The sequence below is a fragment of the Erithacus rubecula genome (assembly GCF_903797595.1).
Source record: "Erithacus rubecula genome assembly, chromosome: 6".
In the NCBI taxonomy this organism is placed as follows: domain Eukaryota; kingdom Metazoa; phylum Chordata; class Aves; order Passeriformes; family Muscicapidae; genus Erithacus; species Erithacus rubecula.
The window spans coordinates 27447099-27460685 of NC_136688.1; the positions used below are offsets into that span (position 1 = coordinate 27447099).

A 13587-nucleotide genomic window follows, 5' to 3' on the forward strand; every position below is an offset into this window, starting at 1 on the left:
GATGATTTATTCCTGTAGATGAAGACAGGAGTTGCAAGTCCATTTTTATTCTTGCATACCTTCAACCATTCTCAAGGATCTGAAAAAATACCATCTCTAGTTTTTCAACAGCCATTTTATATTTTCTTTAAAATGGATACTCTTGACTAATGTACTCACAATGGGATAATAATGACAAATTGACATGCATAGAAGCACTTTATACAATTCAAAATGACAAGTTGTCAACAAATATAATGGACACCCAGAGGTGGTGTACCTGACATGGGGAGAAGACCATTCAGTGTCTTGAAGTTTAAACTGGGCAGCCCTGCTGTGAAAACACACTTGAAAGCCCCATTGTCTGCTGGGTTGCTTCTGAGCCTTTGAAAGTGCATGGGAGTAGACTAAGGAAAAGTGTTAATTTAAACTAGAATTCCTGAATAGCAACACAAGTAGACAAACTTGCAGATAGACCATCACTTCTAATGCAGCCATTATTTCTCTGTTGCAGTGCTGTTCTTTTGTTCTTGCCCCCAGTGGAATGTCTCAGCTCTGTTTACAGTGCCCAGCAATGCCACTTTTGTGATGGACCTGGAGGAGGTGGCTGAAGTTCTCAGCTACTGACTGCCTTGCTTAATGTACCCGGTAATTCCTTAAGGTTGTACCTGATTTTTGTTTTTTTAGTTCATGTTGAGTAGCAGCACTAAGTTCCTTTTAGGCCTTTTTATTTCTTTCTTGATCAAAGACACACATAAGACTACATTGTCTCCTCTAGACACTGATCCTTGAGGATGCATGCATACTTATACCATGCAATACTCAGTAGGAATGACCTTAGAAAAATATGTGAATCCCTTTAAAGGGAGTGCTAGGAATGTGGAGAATCTGAGAAAGTTTGGGCTTGCAAGAGGCTGCTTAAATGTGAATGAAGGTGCTGTCTAGCTTTAGGTGTATATATAGAAAAAATGTGTCTGCTTTGTCCTAAAACCAGCATAAGAAAAAGAATTCCCAACACAACCCAAAGCTCTAGTTCCAGCTGCTCTAACGAGTAGCATGAAAAATCTCTCTTTCTTCTGTATTTGCAATTCATTTATATTGAAGTGTTTTTACAACATAAGATATGGGCTCTGGTGCCTGTAGGCAGCAAGGCTATCTGTGGGATTGTACTCATGCTCCTGATATAGAGCAGTTCACTTTCTCAACTGGTATCAGCCTGAGCTGTTGATGAAACACTTCAGCACAGCCCAAAGCAAACCAAGCCTTGTGAAGAGTTTATGTGACTGTAAAACAACTCATACTAATGAGCTCTTTGAATTCAGACTGATCTCTTCAATCTGGAGCTAGAGTAAGTTGTCTAGAATAGAATGGGGTAAAAAAAAGGAATTTTCAAAGGCTCACTGAAACACTGATGAGGCTAAGTCATGATGTGAAACAAGTTTGTGTGAATGGGCAGGAAAGGGAGCCAGAGGCAATGACATTTGTAATGTAGCTTTCACAGTTGTTTCAAGTTAGAGGGAGAGAATCCAGATCTTAATGTGCAAGTGGCATTTACTGTCTCGTCTACAGCAAAAAATCCTTTCAATAACAAATACACATTTAGACTGTCTTTGATCTCTTGAAGCAATATGATTGGTTAAAAGACATGTTTTTGTTTTAATTTCTTCCCCTCTACTATCTCTAAAGTTTAGAAGAGGAATTCTGGTCATCTTATATTTTTTCTCCCCTAGATTAATTTTAAAACGTTTACAGGACAAAACATCGAAGCTTGTGGCTTCCTGTCAACTTTCCCAAATCCTAAGTATTTATAGATGTCTGTCTCTGGACTGTGTATCTGATTTAAGTCTCTAATTCATTTTAGTGAATTCTGAGCACAGCAGTCATTGGAGTTAATTTAAAAAATAAAATTATGGATAAGTGTGGGAAAACCTTGTAGTGCTGCTTTTCCTTTCAAGTTACATCAGTCTAATATCAGCTATTCCCTCTCTTTTCAAGTCTCCTTAAAACATCACATTCTCTAGAGCAGGACACATATCCCAGAGTGGTGCTCAGGGTATCTGTGACAGTTTAGCAGCAGCCTCTGGGTTTCAGTAGGTGGTTTGTCTCACAAGTTAGGACATGAATGATGCAGCTTAGCCTCTTGCAGAAGGAGATTTCCATTGGTTCATAGTCTTTAAAATGACAGTGGGGGATCATTCTATCCTCTGAGGAGTATCTGGACTCTGAGATGATAAGGAGGAGGAAGCACCTTTACCCACCTGCACAAACTGCTCCTTCAGACCCAGGCTGCTGAGACAGATCGTTAATGATACAGTTTGAGTTGGTGGGTTGGAGAGCTAGGGATGGAGGTGAAGTCAGAATGCTGGTCAAGTCACTGTACTATGTGTGTAAAATTGTCCAGCCCACCCATGGAATGACTAGTCCAGATGAAATTACTGTGCTGGGGTGCCTGCCACATCGCATGTCATCATGCCCTAGCCTGAGCTGTAGCTTTGCACTTTCAAAATGCATACTAGGGCAAAGCAGTTATGGATCTCCTTAGCAATGTCTGGAGAAAAAAAAATATGTCTGACTTTGTTGGGCTGGCACTTAGCTATGCAGGGCATGGGCTCACTTCCTTTTCCTACTGCCTGCCTTCACTAGAAATTCTCCTGCACACTGTTTAACAGGTTTTTTACAAGGCTACAGCTCTATGGTCTTGTCCTTCCACTCCTGAAAAGAGAGATGAGCCCTTCTCTGGACGGGATGGTTCCTGTGTGGCTGAAGACAGGGCTGAGGCATGCTGGGCTGTGCTGATGTAACAGGCTCCCTGTAATTTTCATTCAGATCTGGTTGGCTGTGAGCTGGCAGAGAGCCTCAGCTTAGATACGCCTCCAACTCAGATGATGTCATCCCTGCTTTTTTTTCCCCTCCTGCTTCAGAAGTCTGTTGTATATGAACGCTTAAGGTAATTTCCACACCACTGGAAATCTCTTGGAGCAGGAAGTTTCTTGTCCTTTTCCCAGCTGCACTCTTTCCCAGCACCATCACAGACTCTGCTCTCCCTTTAAAGAGAGAGGAGGAGCAAAAGGAAGATGAATTTACCGCAGTGCATTTTATAATTGATTCTCGCATCCAGGTCAGAGTGTTTACTGGCAAGACATTGCAGAGCTTCACGGTCCTAACACGAGTGCTAAGTAGCTCCAGGAAGAAACTCCAGACCCTGCTGCTGCCAGAAGTGAAACTACTCGCCCTGCCCGGTCTCTTGGTCCCTTCCCAGCCCTCCCACCGTGTGCCATGCAGCGATGCATCCAGCCAGCAGAGGACGGGGTAGGTTCCCTCGTCTGTCAGTCAGTAGGAGCTGCCCGGCTCGGGACGAGCTGATCGAGAAATAAGGACTGGTCCTGCGGAGAGCAGAGCGCAGACAGCTGGGGTGTCCAACCCTGCCCCGTACCCTGCCTGGAAGCATCGCCTGCTCGGCGTCTTCCTCCCTCCAGCCCCAGTCCGGTTAATCCCGCCTCATCTCTCGCGAAGAGCTGCCTTCTAACTTCGGCGCCGACGCCAGCTCAGCCTGCACGCCGTGGGCAGCATGGGGATTGCGGCATCCCCTCTCTGCCCCGGGGGCAGCCAGCCCCCTCCTCCTCTTCCTCCCACCGCCGAGCCCCGCGCTGGAATCCCTCTGGCACAGCCTCTTCAGCATGTCCTGCCAGGGGCGGAGAACCCTCAACCGAGTGCCTAAGCGGGACCGGCCCCAGACCGCGGACAGATCCCGGCTCCGGGAGGAACAAGCCCAGCACCACGGACAGATCCCGGCTCCAGCACCGCGGACAGATCGCAGCCCCGAGCAGAACAAGCCCAGCACCACGGACAGATCGCAGCTCCGGCAGACCGGCCCCAGCCCGGCGGACAGATCCCGGGGTGCCCCGGGCCCCGCCGGCGGCAGGGAGGGAGCTCGGCGCCCGCCCCAGCCCCGCTCCTGCCTTGGTGGCCCGGGCTCCTGCGTGCTGCTGGCAGCTCGCTGCGGTAGCGGCTCTCAGCTCTGCCGAGAAATCTCCCCGCACGCTCTGCCACCCACCTTGCTCACGGTGCCAGAAGAGGGCTTGTGTTTGGGCTCAGAATCTGTCTTCTGTGGGATTTAAGAGCTTGGACGGTGCCTGGTTACAGTGGTGTATGACTCTACAGACCCCGAGGTGCACTACAGAGTTAGGAAGAAACCTTGGATCGGTCACAGAGTGGACGGCTAAAATAAACCCTATACAACCAGCAAACTCAACCCAGGCCTTCCTGCCTCCCTGCAACCAACTTTACACACACACACAACCGTGAGAATTCCGTCCTTTCCTCCTCCCTCCATGCTCCTTCCTTCAGCGACTGTAGGATGAGGTATTTTCTTCTATCTAGCTCAGGGTAAAAGCATACCCTGAGGGCATCAACACACATCTGGCAGGGACTGAAAGGTTTTAATCCAGCCTCTACTGCAATCAACAATGGCAAATGAACCAGTGATTCTGAATGTTTATGACATGGTGAGTATGAAACACTGCTGGCTGGGGGGACAGTGGGGCTGGGTGGGAGTTTATGGTTGGAGGGCAGGCATTGTACAAAGAGGAGTCAAGCACAAATCCCCAGAGAGACTGATTCCCTCCCCCTCTCTCTCTTCCCTGGCCCAAACTCCTCATCCAAGCCTATCATCTTCTCATGTCAGAGATGATGCTGAACTTGCTTTTTAAATTTGTTTTATTTTATTTTAGTGTTTAGAATATTGGGTCAGATTACAGGTGTTGTGTTAGATTTTCTGCAGGATTTTTCAGGAGCAGCACTGGATGAGGTGAGGACTTTGTAATTTCCAGTGCCCCACTTAAGGAAGAAAATGTGATCACCTCTATCTGTGTTAGATATAATTGTCTTTTAATTTTGAGTGAGCAAGCATTAGCAGGCTGTGGGATGGGGGGTCAGGATTTCATCTAAGGAGGAGAAACAGCTGTCGAGTTGCAGTAAGGACATAGTTTCTAATAATCTGGATCAATTCCTCATATGTGTAAGATTGTAGTTAATAATTTTCTTTGAAGCTTAATTGCAACAAGAGTGTTAAATTTTCTGGTGAAGTTTCAGCACAGAAAGGGGCATGGCCACATCCTACTCTGCAATATTTCCTGAAAGCTCACAGGGCAGCAAGTGGTTTTCCTTGACCTGTTCTTGCAAGAGGGAATGTGAGTAGGTGTTTTCTGTGCTAGCAAATCAAAAGGTCCAAATCTTGGCACAAACCCCCAAAGAGAAGGTGGCTTGGCACAGCCTATTTGCTTGCTGGTCTGACAGAAGCTAAGGAGAGGCATGTTCACATGAGGAGTGTTTTGATGATTATGTGTTTCACCTTAGTTTTTTTATTACCAACAAATGATTAAAAAAAGTAGTTTTCAGATCTTCCACAAATTCAATGAACTTTTCTGAGGAAAATAAGACCTTATAAGGCCTAGGTGCTGAGTGAGCTCTAAATATCCAGCTCCAAACCTTTAAGATTACAGCATACATTTGCTTTTTATCATCAGGCAGTGACAACTTTTACCAGGAAGCCCACAGAATAGTGTGGGTTTCCCTGTTGGGGAAATCCAGAGAACAGATACCAAAAAGATTAGGAGTGGGTTGCTGTAAAAGCCAAGTATCTTTTTATCATAAGGATCAAGGGATCTTTTGTGAACTAAAACAGGTGGGTTGTTTTCTGAGGGAAGAGTGAGTGGTAAGGGTTATTTAGGTAGGACTGTATCTGCATTGGTGAGCAGTCCAAAAAGCACAAGTACAGTGGACTGAAGTTGCCTCTTCCAGAGCAATTATTGGTAAAATTGAACAAGTTGGTGTAAAATTCTTCCCTAGACTTTGCTCTTGAGTGTTTATTGGTCAGCTGCTTAGCAGCCTGAAATGTGAACTCCCTCAAGATGTTCTTCAACCAATAGGTTTGGTAACCCAAAAAGATGGTAGCTAGTGCTTGACTACAAGGGACTCAAATTGCACATGCAAGAGTTTATCATTAATCCTTTGAGGAAAATAAAGGAGTTTTTCTGTCTTTTTATGATATCCACTGACTTCCTTGCAATTTTTTTAGTTTGTTCTGCAGCAGAGTATGGCCTAAGCTTTCCTCTCTCAGCCACTGTTGGTCCATCCCAAATCAATGAATGTTTCACCACTGAGCTGGAGAGATCCATATACTGGATGGACATGGTCTTTACCTTTTTATATTTGATTGATTGACACCAAAGATGAAATCTCAAGTAATTAAGGCAGAAGGAACTTGCTGTTCATGGTCACTGTGTTCTGAGATGAACAGTGAGCAGAACTGAGGTCATCAGTTTACTTCAGACTGAGTAGTTTTTGCTGCTTAGCAAACCATGCAAATCTTCATGTGTAAGTACTAACTCCATGGGTTAACCAGTCTGTACACAGAAACCATTCTATTTTCATACTGCATCTGTTTGACTACCACTGAGTCACCTGTAGCTCATGTCCTACATTATGACTATTGAGGCTACATGCTTTTCCATTACTGCTATGATTTTAACACCACGAAGCCTGGAATGTTGCCGCACAAAATCTGCACTTTGTTATGCTGTGGTGGGGAATTGCGGGGGAACTGGGAAATGAGCACATTTGCTTGAATGACTGTTGGAAAACTAGCCTCAGTGGAAAAAACCCAACAACAACAACAACAAAAAAAGACAGCTGGGAACAACAATTAACTGGATGTAAAGCTCTGCTTTCCTGACAAAGAACATGACCCCCGTATGGCAACTGGAGGCACTTACACTGCAGGAAAACTTATCCCTAGGGCAGAAGTTCAATTATGGGCTTTGTGCAACTATGAAATACCCACTCTGTGCAGTCTTGTGTATTCAAAGATTATAGCCATTTATCCTTTTACCCATTGGATATGAAGCAGGCTTCTTTAGGAAAAAGAGTGCTGCTATTTAATGAGGTGTTTTGCTCAAATTGCTGAAGCAGGTAGGTCTATTTTAGGCTTGTTTTCTTCAGCATAAAATAATGGAGCAAAAATCACTGGGTTTCCCAAATGTTCTAAATATTATCATCAAAAGCAATTTTTCTTCACCCCCAGTGCACAGGATGGTTATATCCTATGTCTTGTCAAAGAGCTTGTACACACCTGGACACTTGCAAAACAGACAGGGCAGGTGGACTTTGCTGCTCAATTAGGACAATTTAAAGAGTAGATATGCAGGATACTAAACTCTGATTTAATGTGTAAGTGTGAACACAGAATAACAACATGGATCATGGGTTTGATCACTGATGAATCTCTTTGCCAGTTCGAATTCAGCTCTTGCATGGACTTAATCTAAGCCATCTGCTGGTTGGAGACCTGTAAGAAATAACTAGGTCTATAAAATCTGTGACAGTGTTTGCCCAGATTAGTCAGTTACCACTTTGCCTTCAGAGGAACAAATCAAATTCCCTTTCATAACTTACAGCTATTTTGCCTCCAGTCTGGCTCAATAAGCTGTTTATCATGGAACAGATCTTCCTTAGATCATAGGCACAGGGTTGGTGTTTTTTAGTCAGGATATTATCCTGTTCCTTCATCACTTTAAGTTTTTGTGGCTTACATTAGAATAGCTTATTTAGTCACCATACATTAATAAATATTGCCTACTTCAATCAGGCAGTAGAATAACTGCAAATATTTCCTGGGTCTAAATCTTTAACAAGCTAAACACATTCCACTAAAAATAGTTTGCTTGGCAGAGATCCAAGTTTGGGGGCTCTCTTATTTTCAGCTTATTGCATAGCACATTCATGCTATCATATTAGAGGCAAAGTTTTATACATATCACTGTTATCCCTCTTTTATTACAGATTCTCCTGAATTTCCCCTGTCTTTGAAGCTGATAACATATAAAACTGTTTTGATCTACTATCATTCTTGTTTACTCCTTTTGCTGGGGTAAATGAGCCCCTGAGATGTGCTGCAGTGAAGAAGGAGAGCCCTGGTCAGCAGGGAGCCAGTGATGTAGGGTCTGTTTGAATGAGAGAGGGGCTCTCTTACTCAGCCTTGTCCCACAGCTATTCCATTGATTCCACTGACATTACTTGTCATTACCTCTGGAGAGGGAAGCAATGTTCAGGTCACTGTAGATGTACTGAAGGAAGAGAGATGCTTTGTGCTTCTGTCTTCAGTACATAAGGAGCCTTTGAGAAACAGCAACAGGATTGCAAGGAAAGCACTTCATTCTATGAAGTGATTGTTTTACAGCATTGACTAGATCATGGAGCATGCCATTATCTCCCTGGAGGAAAGAATAAGTCTAGTTACTGAGAAAAATGTGAACATGCCTGTTCTTACTGTAGGTGAAAGTCTCAGATGCTGTTAGCTCGCTTAGTGGGAAGAGTGGAAAACCCTAGTGCAGGTGTGGCCCCATCTCTGCACTGCTTGTTAGTTGTTTGTGAGCTGCTGTGTGTGGAGAATCACAGCATCACCTGACTCTATTTGGCATTCCAGGAAGGCACATGGAAAGAAAGAGGAATTTTTGTTAAATAAGTTGATAAGTGTGACATTTATTGCTGTGATGAGCTGAATGGTTGCTCTAAGTCAATAGTGCAACTTGTGGTCTTGCAAGATTAAGTAACGGACAGTCACTAGGATTTTTTTTCCTCCTTTATGTGTTGACCACACTGAATGTATTTAACAAACAGAGAGCAAAAATCAAAATATTGGGAGATTTTAATTAAATTCTGGCAACTCCTTGGCAACTCTTAATACATATACATATGTGTATATATATATATATAAAATTAAATGCTTTGATTTTCCTTCAAATATTTGCGAGTCATCTCTAGCCAAAATTTTTAGTCAAATCTAAATCATTTTGGTTCTCCAAAACACACTGTTCAATCAAAAGTTTGCAAAGTTCTTGGAAGGGCATGGTAGGTGTATCATATTCTTGTTTGTTCTGTGACCAGTCACAAAACTTGTAAGAATTTCCTCTTCCATGACTAAAAACTGGCTAGGGAAAATCTGGGGTGTTTTAATCTTCTTTGCAGGCTTGTTGTGGAGGTAAGCTCAAAGATTTTGTGTTTAGCATTTTACTTTATCACTGACTCTGCATTTACCCAGATTCTTATTCATTCTTCTGTCTTCCAGCCATATCCAGCACAGGGTACTGGATAACAAAGTGGAATGGGGAGCTAACAGGAGCCTGGTGTCTGGAGATGGGCTCCCCACAGTGCTACAGGAGTGCTAAATGATGTTTTTGTAGGAGTAGTCTGACATAATGCTGCTCAAAGGTGGTCACGTGAGGGATCAGGCAGCTCTCAGGTGTTGGTTTTTGCCTACTCCTGGAGCTTTGAGTTGGCCTTCTGTGCTGCTTTTTGGTTTGGTTTGGTTGGGTTTGTTTCTTAGAACACTGTTTAGATTATTCAACTATGCATATGCTGCATAATAGGTTCAGGGTTCCTGATCACTCCCGTGACTTACTTCTGTTCTGGTACCTTCTGTTTTGAGCCCAAAAACTCTCTGGGAAGACTCTTGGTTAAAGGTCAGAGAGCCTAAGTAGACCACTGCTCAAAATGAAAGAGGAGAGCAGAAAAAGCTGCTCTCACTGGATAACAGCAGAGTCCTGAGCCCAAGATATGACAGGTGTGTCCAGACTGTTTCAGTTTGCTTGGATACAACAATTCCCAGAGCAAATGCTGTTGACTTTGAAAAAAAAAAATCAGTAATTTTTTAATAAAAAGTTGTTATGGTAAATTTGATGGCAGTACATTAGAGTACATTAGAGGTTTCAAATAAATCAGTCTGAGCAGCCTGGCAGTGTGCAGGTGAGGAAAACTAGGCTTTGTTTCTGCTTTTCTTTTCCGCCTAGACTGCATCAATTTCATATGAGTGACAACAGGTAGATCTCAGGCAGGGTAGAAGAGTGAGATTGCTTCCTTGCCCTGCTTGAATGCAGAAGCAGAGGGACAAGAAAAGCAATTTAGTGATGCTGAGCACTGTTGTAGTTGGTGCCTGGTTCAAGCCTGTGGGAAGATGATGAAATGCAGCTAGACATCCCTTCTCTCTTGTGTCTTTGGAGAGAGGAAATCAATTGGAGGAAGAAAAGATAAAAAAACCCCACTATTACAGTGAGCTGCAGCTGAGTCCTTTCCTTCAAGAAGAAGGAATCCAAACATGTCATCTGATTTCAATCAATTAAGAAGATAAAGAGTAAGTGGCATGGCCCAAGTTAATAAGTTAATAAGCAATGAAGTGTGCCCATTTATGCATAATAAGTGAATTTTTGTTGTCTTAGCAACAGCCTGGAGATGTGTTATCCATCAGGGAACACATGTTTGGATGTTGTCAGGGTGACAAGCTGGCTACCTGTCCATGTTACTGCAAATCTCCAGCACTGCAGCCCTGTCACTGGCTCCTGCATGCTTATGCATGAGATGTCCACAGAGCTGTCTCTTGACTGTACACAGGGCATTGCTCTCTCCAGCCATGGCATTTATCCCATCAGCAAGCTCACTGAACCACTGCTCTGTTGCCCAGTGGACTGACTTGAACTGACTCATCCAGGGCAACATGGGAGCTGTCACTTCTGTTAGTCCTGTTAGCCTTATGAAAACTGCTCCCCAACCTGCTCTCCTTTACATCAGCAAGTGTAAGAAACCTAAGGAGAATCTGGGAAAGCTAAAAACAGTGATAAAAAATGTGTGAACATTGCTTCTAGAGCAAAGCCTCACAGATCCTGTAATTAGTCCACAGTTCCCACGAGTGGTCTTGAGTTGGCTCCTGCAGGTGACAGTCTGACTTGGTGTCTCTAAAGTACTCATTTCAAGGCAGCCTGAACTCTTGTGGAGTCAGGAGACTCCTGTGCAGGATTGCAGGTGTAAGTCCAGGGGCTCAAGATACTTTTGCTGTTACTGGAAGCTGTTCTTTAACCCCTCTACAGGCGAAGTCACAATCCCCTAGCCTGGCTCTGAGCAGCTCCAAGAGAAATGATTGTTTCCTCTTGAAACCATATGGAAGTTGGTTTCCAGTGATTTTTCTCTGGTGCTTTTTGTGCTTTCCCCTTACAGAAAGGCATATTCCTTTTAGAACATGACACTTCTGTCAGCAAGATTTAGCTTCTGGCTCACTAGGCTGTCAAGGTCCCTCATTTTACTTGGCTATTCCTTAAAACAAACAAATAAGCCCCCAAACCAAACAAGCCCTTCTTACTATTGATGAAAACTGATATGTTGACAGTACTGGAGACTGTCATTCTCCTAACAAATAAATTTATGCTAGCAGTAGCAAAGCAGACCCTTCTGGCTTTTTTACCTCATCCCAAGTGTATAGGTTGAGCTGCTCTGGTGTCATGGCTCAGCTGGTCAGCCAGCTTCCTACTCAGGCAGCCCACAGGGACTAAGTTATACATGCAGTGGGAGCTTCTGTAGGGGAGAGATGAGCATTAGTGAGCTACTAAGTTGGAACAGCTGTCAGATCCATTTCCAAGTGTGGTGATCGGCAGGTGTATAGTTGTGCATTAGTGCAATGTACTGAATTTAAATGGGTGTCTTAGGGCTGAAAGCTATGTTAGTGACCTGAGTTGCCCTTATCCTAATTCTCTGTTTGTTTCAGTTCCTCTTGTTCCTGTCATTATGCCAAGATGACGTAGCTGAAGTTGGGGAGGGAGGCAGAGACCAATCAATACAAAAACATCTATATTTCTGCTGGGGAAGAAAGAAACCAAAATTCAAAAGTCTAATGATTCTTTCTCTAACAAGTGGACTCAAACTGTTAGGAAAGAAAAAAAGTATTTGTTACTGTTCTAGATACACACTGAATGTTTTTGAGTAGGAAAGATCCAGAGCAGACAAAGCAGGTGTCACCTCACTTCAGAGCTTTATCTATCAGCATGTGAATCTGAGAGACTCCTCATCTCAGAGGAAAATATGAGGCTGCATTCTAAGACTGGAGAATTGTTTTAATTGGTAACCTAATTTTTAAACAAACAATTTTAAGGCATCTGGAAAAACAATGATAAGGAAAGAAAAAAATCTGGGGGAAATAAATGATCTCTGATAGGCAGGAATGCTGATCTACAGAAGCAAGTGTCTGCTGCTGGAAATGCTGAAAGCATTTCAGCCTGTTTAGTGCCTTCATTGTGTGTGTCAACACATGAATGCCATGTGACTCCTGATAGATCCACAGCTCTGGGGAAGGGAGGACCTGGCACAGTGTAAGCTCTGTTGATTACATGGTTTGCTGAACCTTCAACCATGGATATGTTACTTTTGCTTTCCATATGGTCATACTTAAAACCACAAGGAACTATCAACCCCTCTGCTGTTCTCTTCAATATCTGCTAGTGAGTGATTTATACTGGGTCCTAATGAAGGAAAATAAGCTTCCTAGATGCTCATTGCTGCCTTGGGTTTTAGAGTGTATGAGGAGCCCAGTGAAGCCTTCCTGAGTGAATTACAGGCTTTGCCATAGGTTAGCTTTCCCTAGGTACACAGTGTTCTCCTAGACATCTGTTCTCAGCTTATCTGTATATCTTGCTCTATTTGGGATTACTTGGAGCTGATGAATTTGTAATTACCCTGTTATTTGTCATCTCCCCCAGCTCTGGACTAGCCTTGTGAATGTGAGAACTGACAGAAAGAGAGGAGCAGAGGTTAACCATAGGATTAATCTGATAAGTCATTACCTCTGTCATTAACCTCTACTCTTGGGCATCACCTGGGGCAAGAGCCTCACCTATCTGCTCTGGTTACATGAGAAGAGGCCCAGGTTTTGTGTATTTTCAGGCAGGGCTCCCGTGCATTTTTAGCAAATCACTTATCTAGAAAGTGAAAGGCTCTACTAGCAAAGCATCAATATAAAGGACATTTTAGGATATTTGACTGACCTCTGGATTTCTCTCAGGAAAGGTTGAGGTAATTTCCCTCATTGATTCTCTTTCATAGCCAACAACTCTGAAGAGATGTCTTGACTAAGAGATGGCATGACATACCCAGAGGTTCTGTCATGAGTGCTGCTTATGCGCTGGGGCAGTAACAGCACTAGTTCTGCATTTGGCTTGTTGTACCATTTAGTGTGCTGATGCATCTGGGGTGACACAGACCACGTTAAAATCCCTAGGGGACTCAAGTGCAACTGCCCCTTCACACAGGTCTGCCAGAGAAGCAGGCAGCAGGAAGCTCTGGATTTGCTTATGGGTCTCTTGTGTGAAAATATTTCTGTATTGTTTGAAATGTTCACTTAGCAGAAGAATGAGCATTTCCAGTGAATCCTAGCTGTTTCAGGAGGTTGTCCAGGCTGAAGCCAAGCTATAGTGCTACTCACACTTGTTTTATGGCCCACTGAACATGTATTTTAATATGAAAGGAATCTATTCTCTACTTTATACAATTCTAAAACTGCTTCACCACAAAGGAATGAGAAAGCTGGACTCTAGATACATTATGATAGGGTGACCAGGCTGCTTCTCTCTGAGGCAGGTGGAGATTCAAATTCCTTATGGCAGGCTGAGGTTGTCAGAAAGTTGGTTTGTACCCTCCTGGATAAGTCTGGGCTCCTAGTTATTTGAAACAGAATGCACTTGCTCCTCCTGGGAATTAAGAGGTCAACCTTGCTCTTCCCTCCTCCTACTGGTT

The 13587-nt window shown here is 43.6% G+C and overlaps 1 protein-coding gene across 5 annotated transcripts in view; it reads left to right on the forward strand.

The window, feature by feature from the left end:
* LOC306803904 (deubiquitinase DESI2-like) overlaps positions 1 to 13587 on the forward strand; it is a 72664-nt gene that overhangs the window by 19458 nt on the left and 39619 nt on the right. The window contains exons 1-2 of one of the 5 annotated variants that reach the window (XM_079309869.1): positions 2870 to 3876; positions 3927 to 4484. The exons of 3 other annotated variants lie outside the window; for them this stretch is intronic. In XM_079309869.1, the coding sequence (XP_079165995.1) occupies positions 4446 to 4484 (39 nt within the window). In that variant the 5' untranslated portion in view covers positions 2870 to 3876; positions 3927 to 4445. Of the gene's footprint in view, positions 1 to 2869; positions 3877 to 3926; positions 4485 to 13587 lie in introns of those variants that run through there. One more of the 5 variants, XM_079309870.1, reaches the window with a different exon arrangement.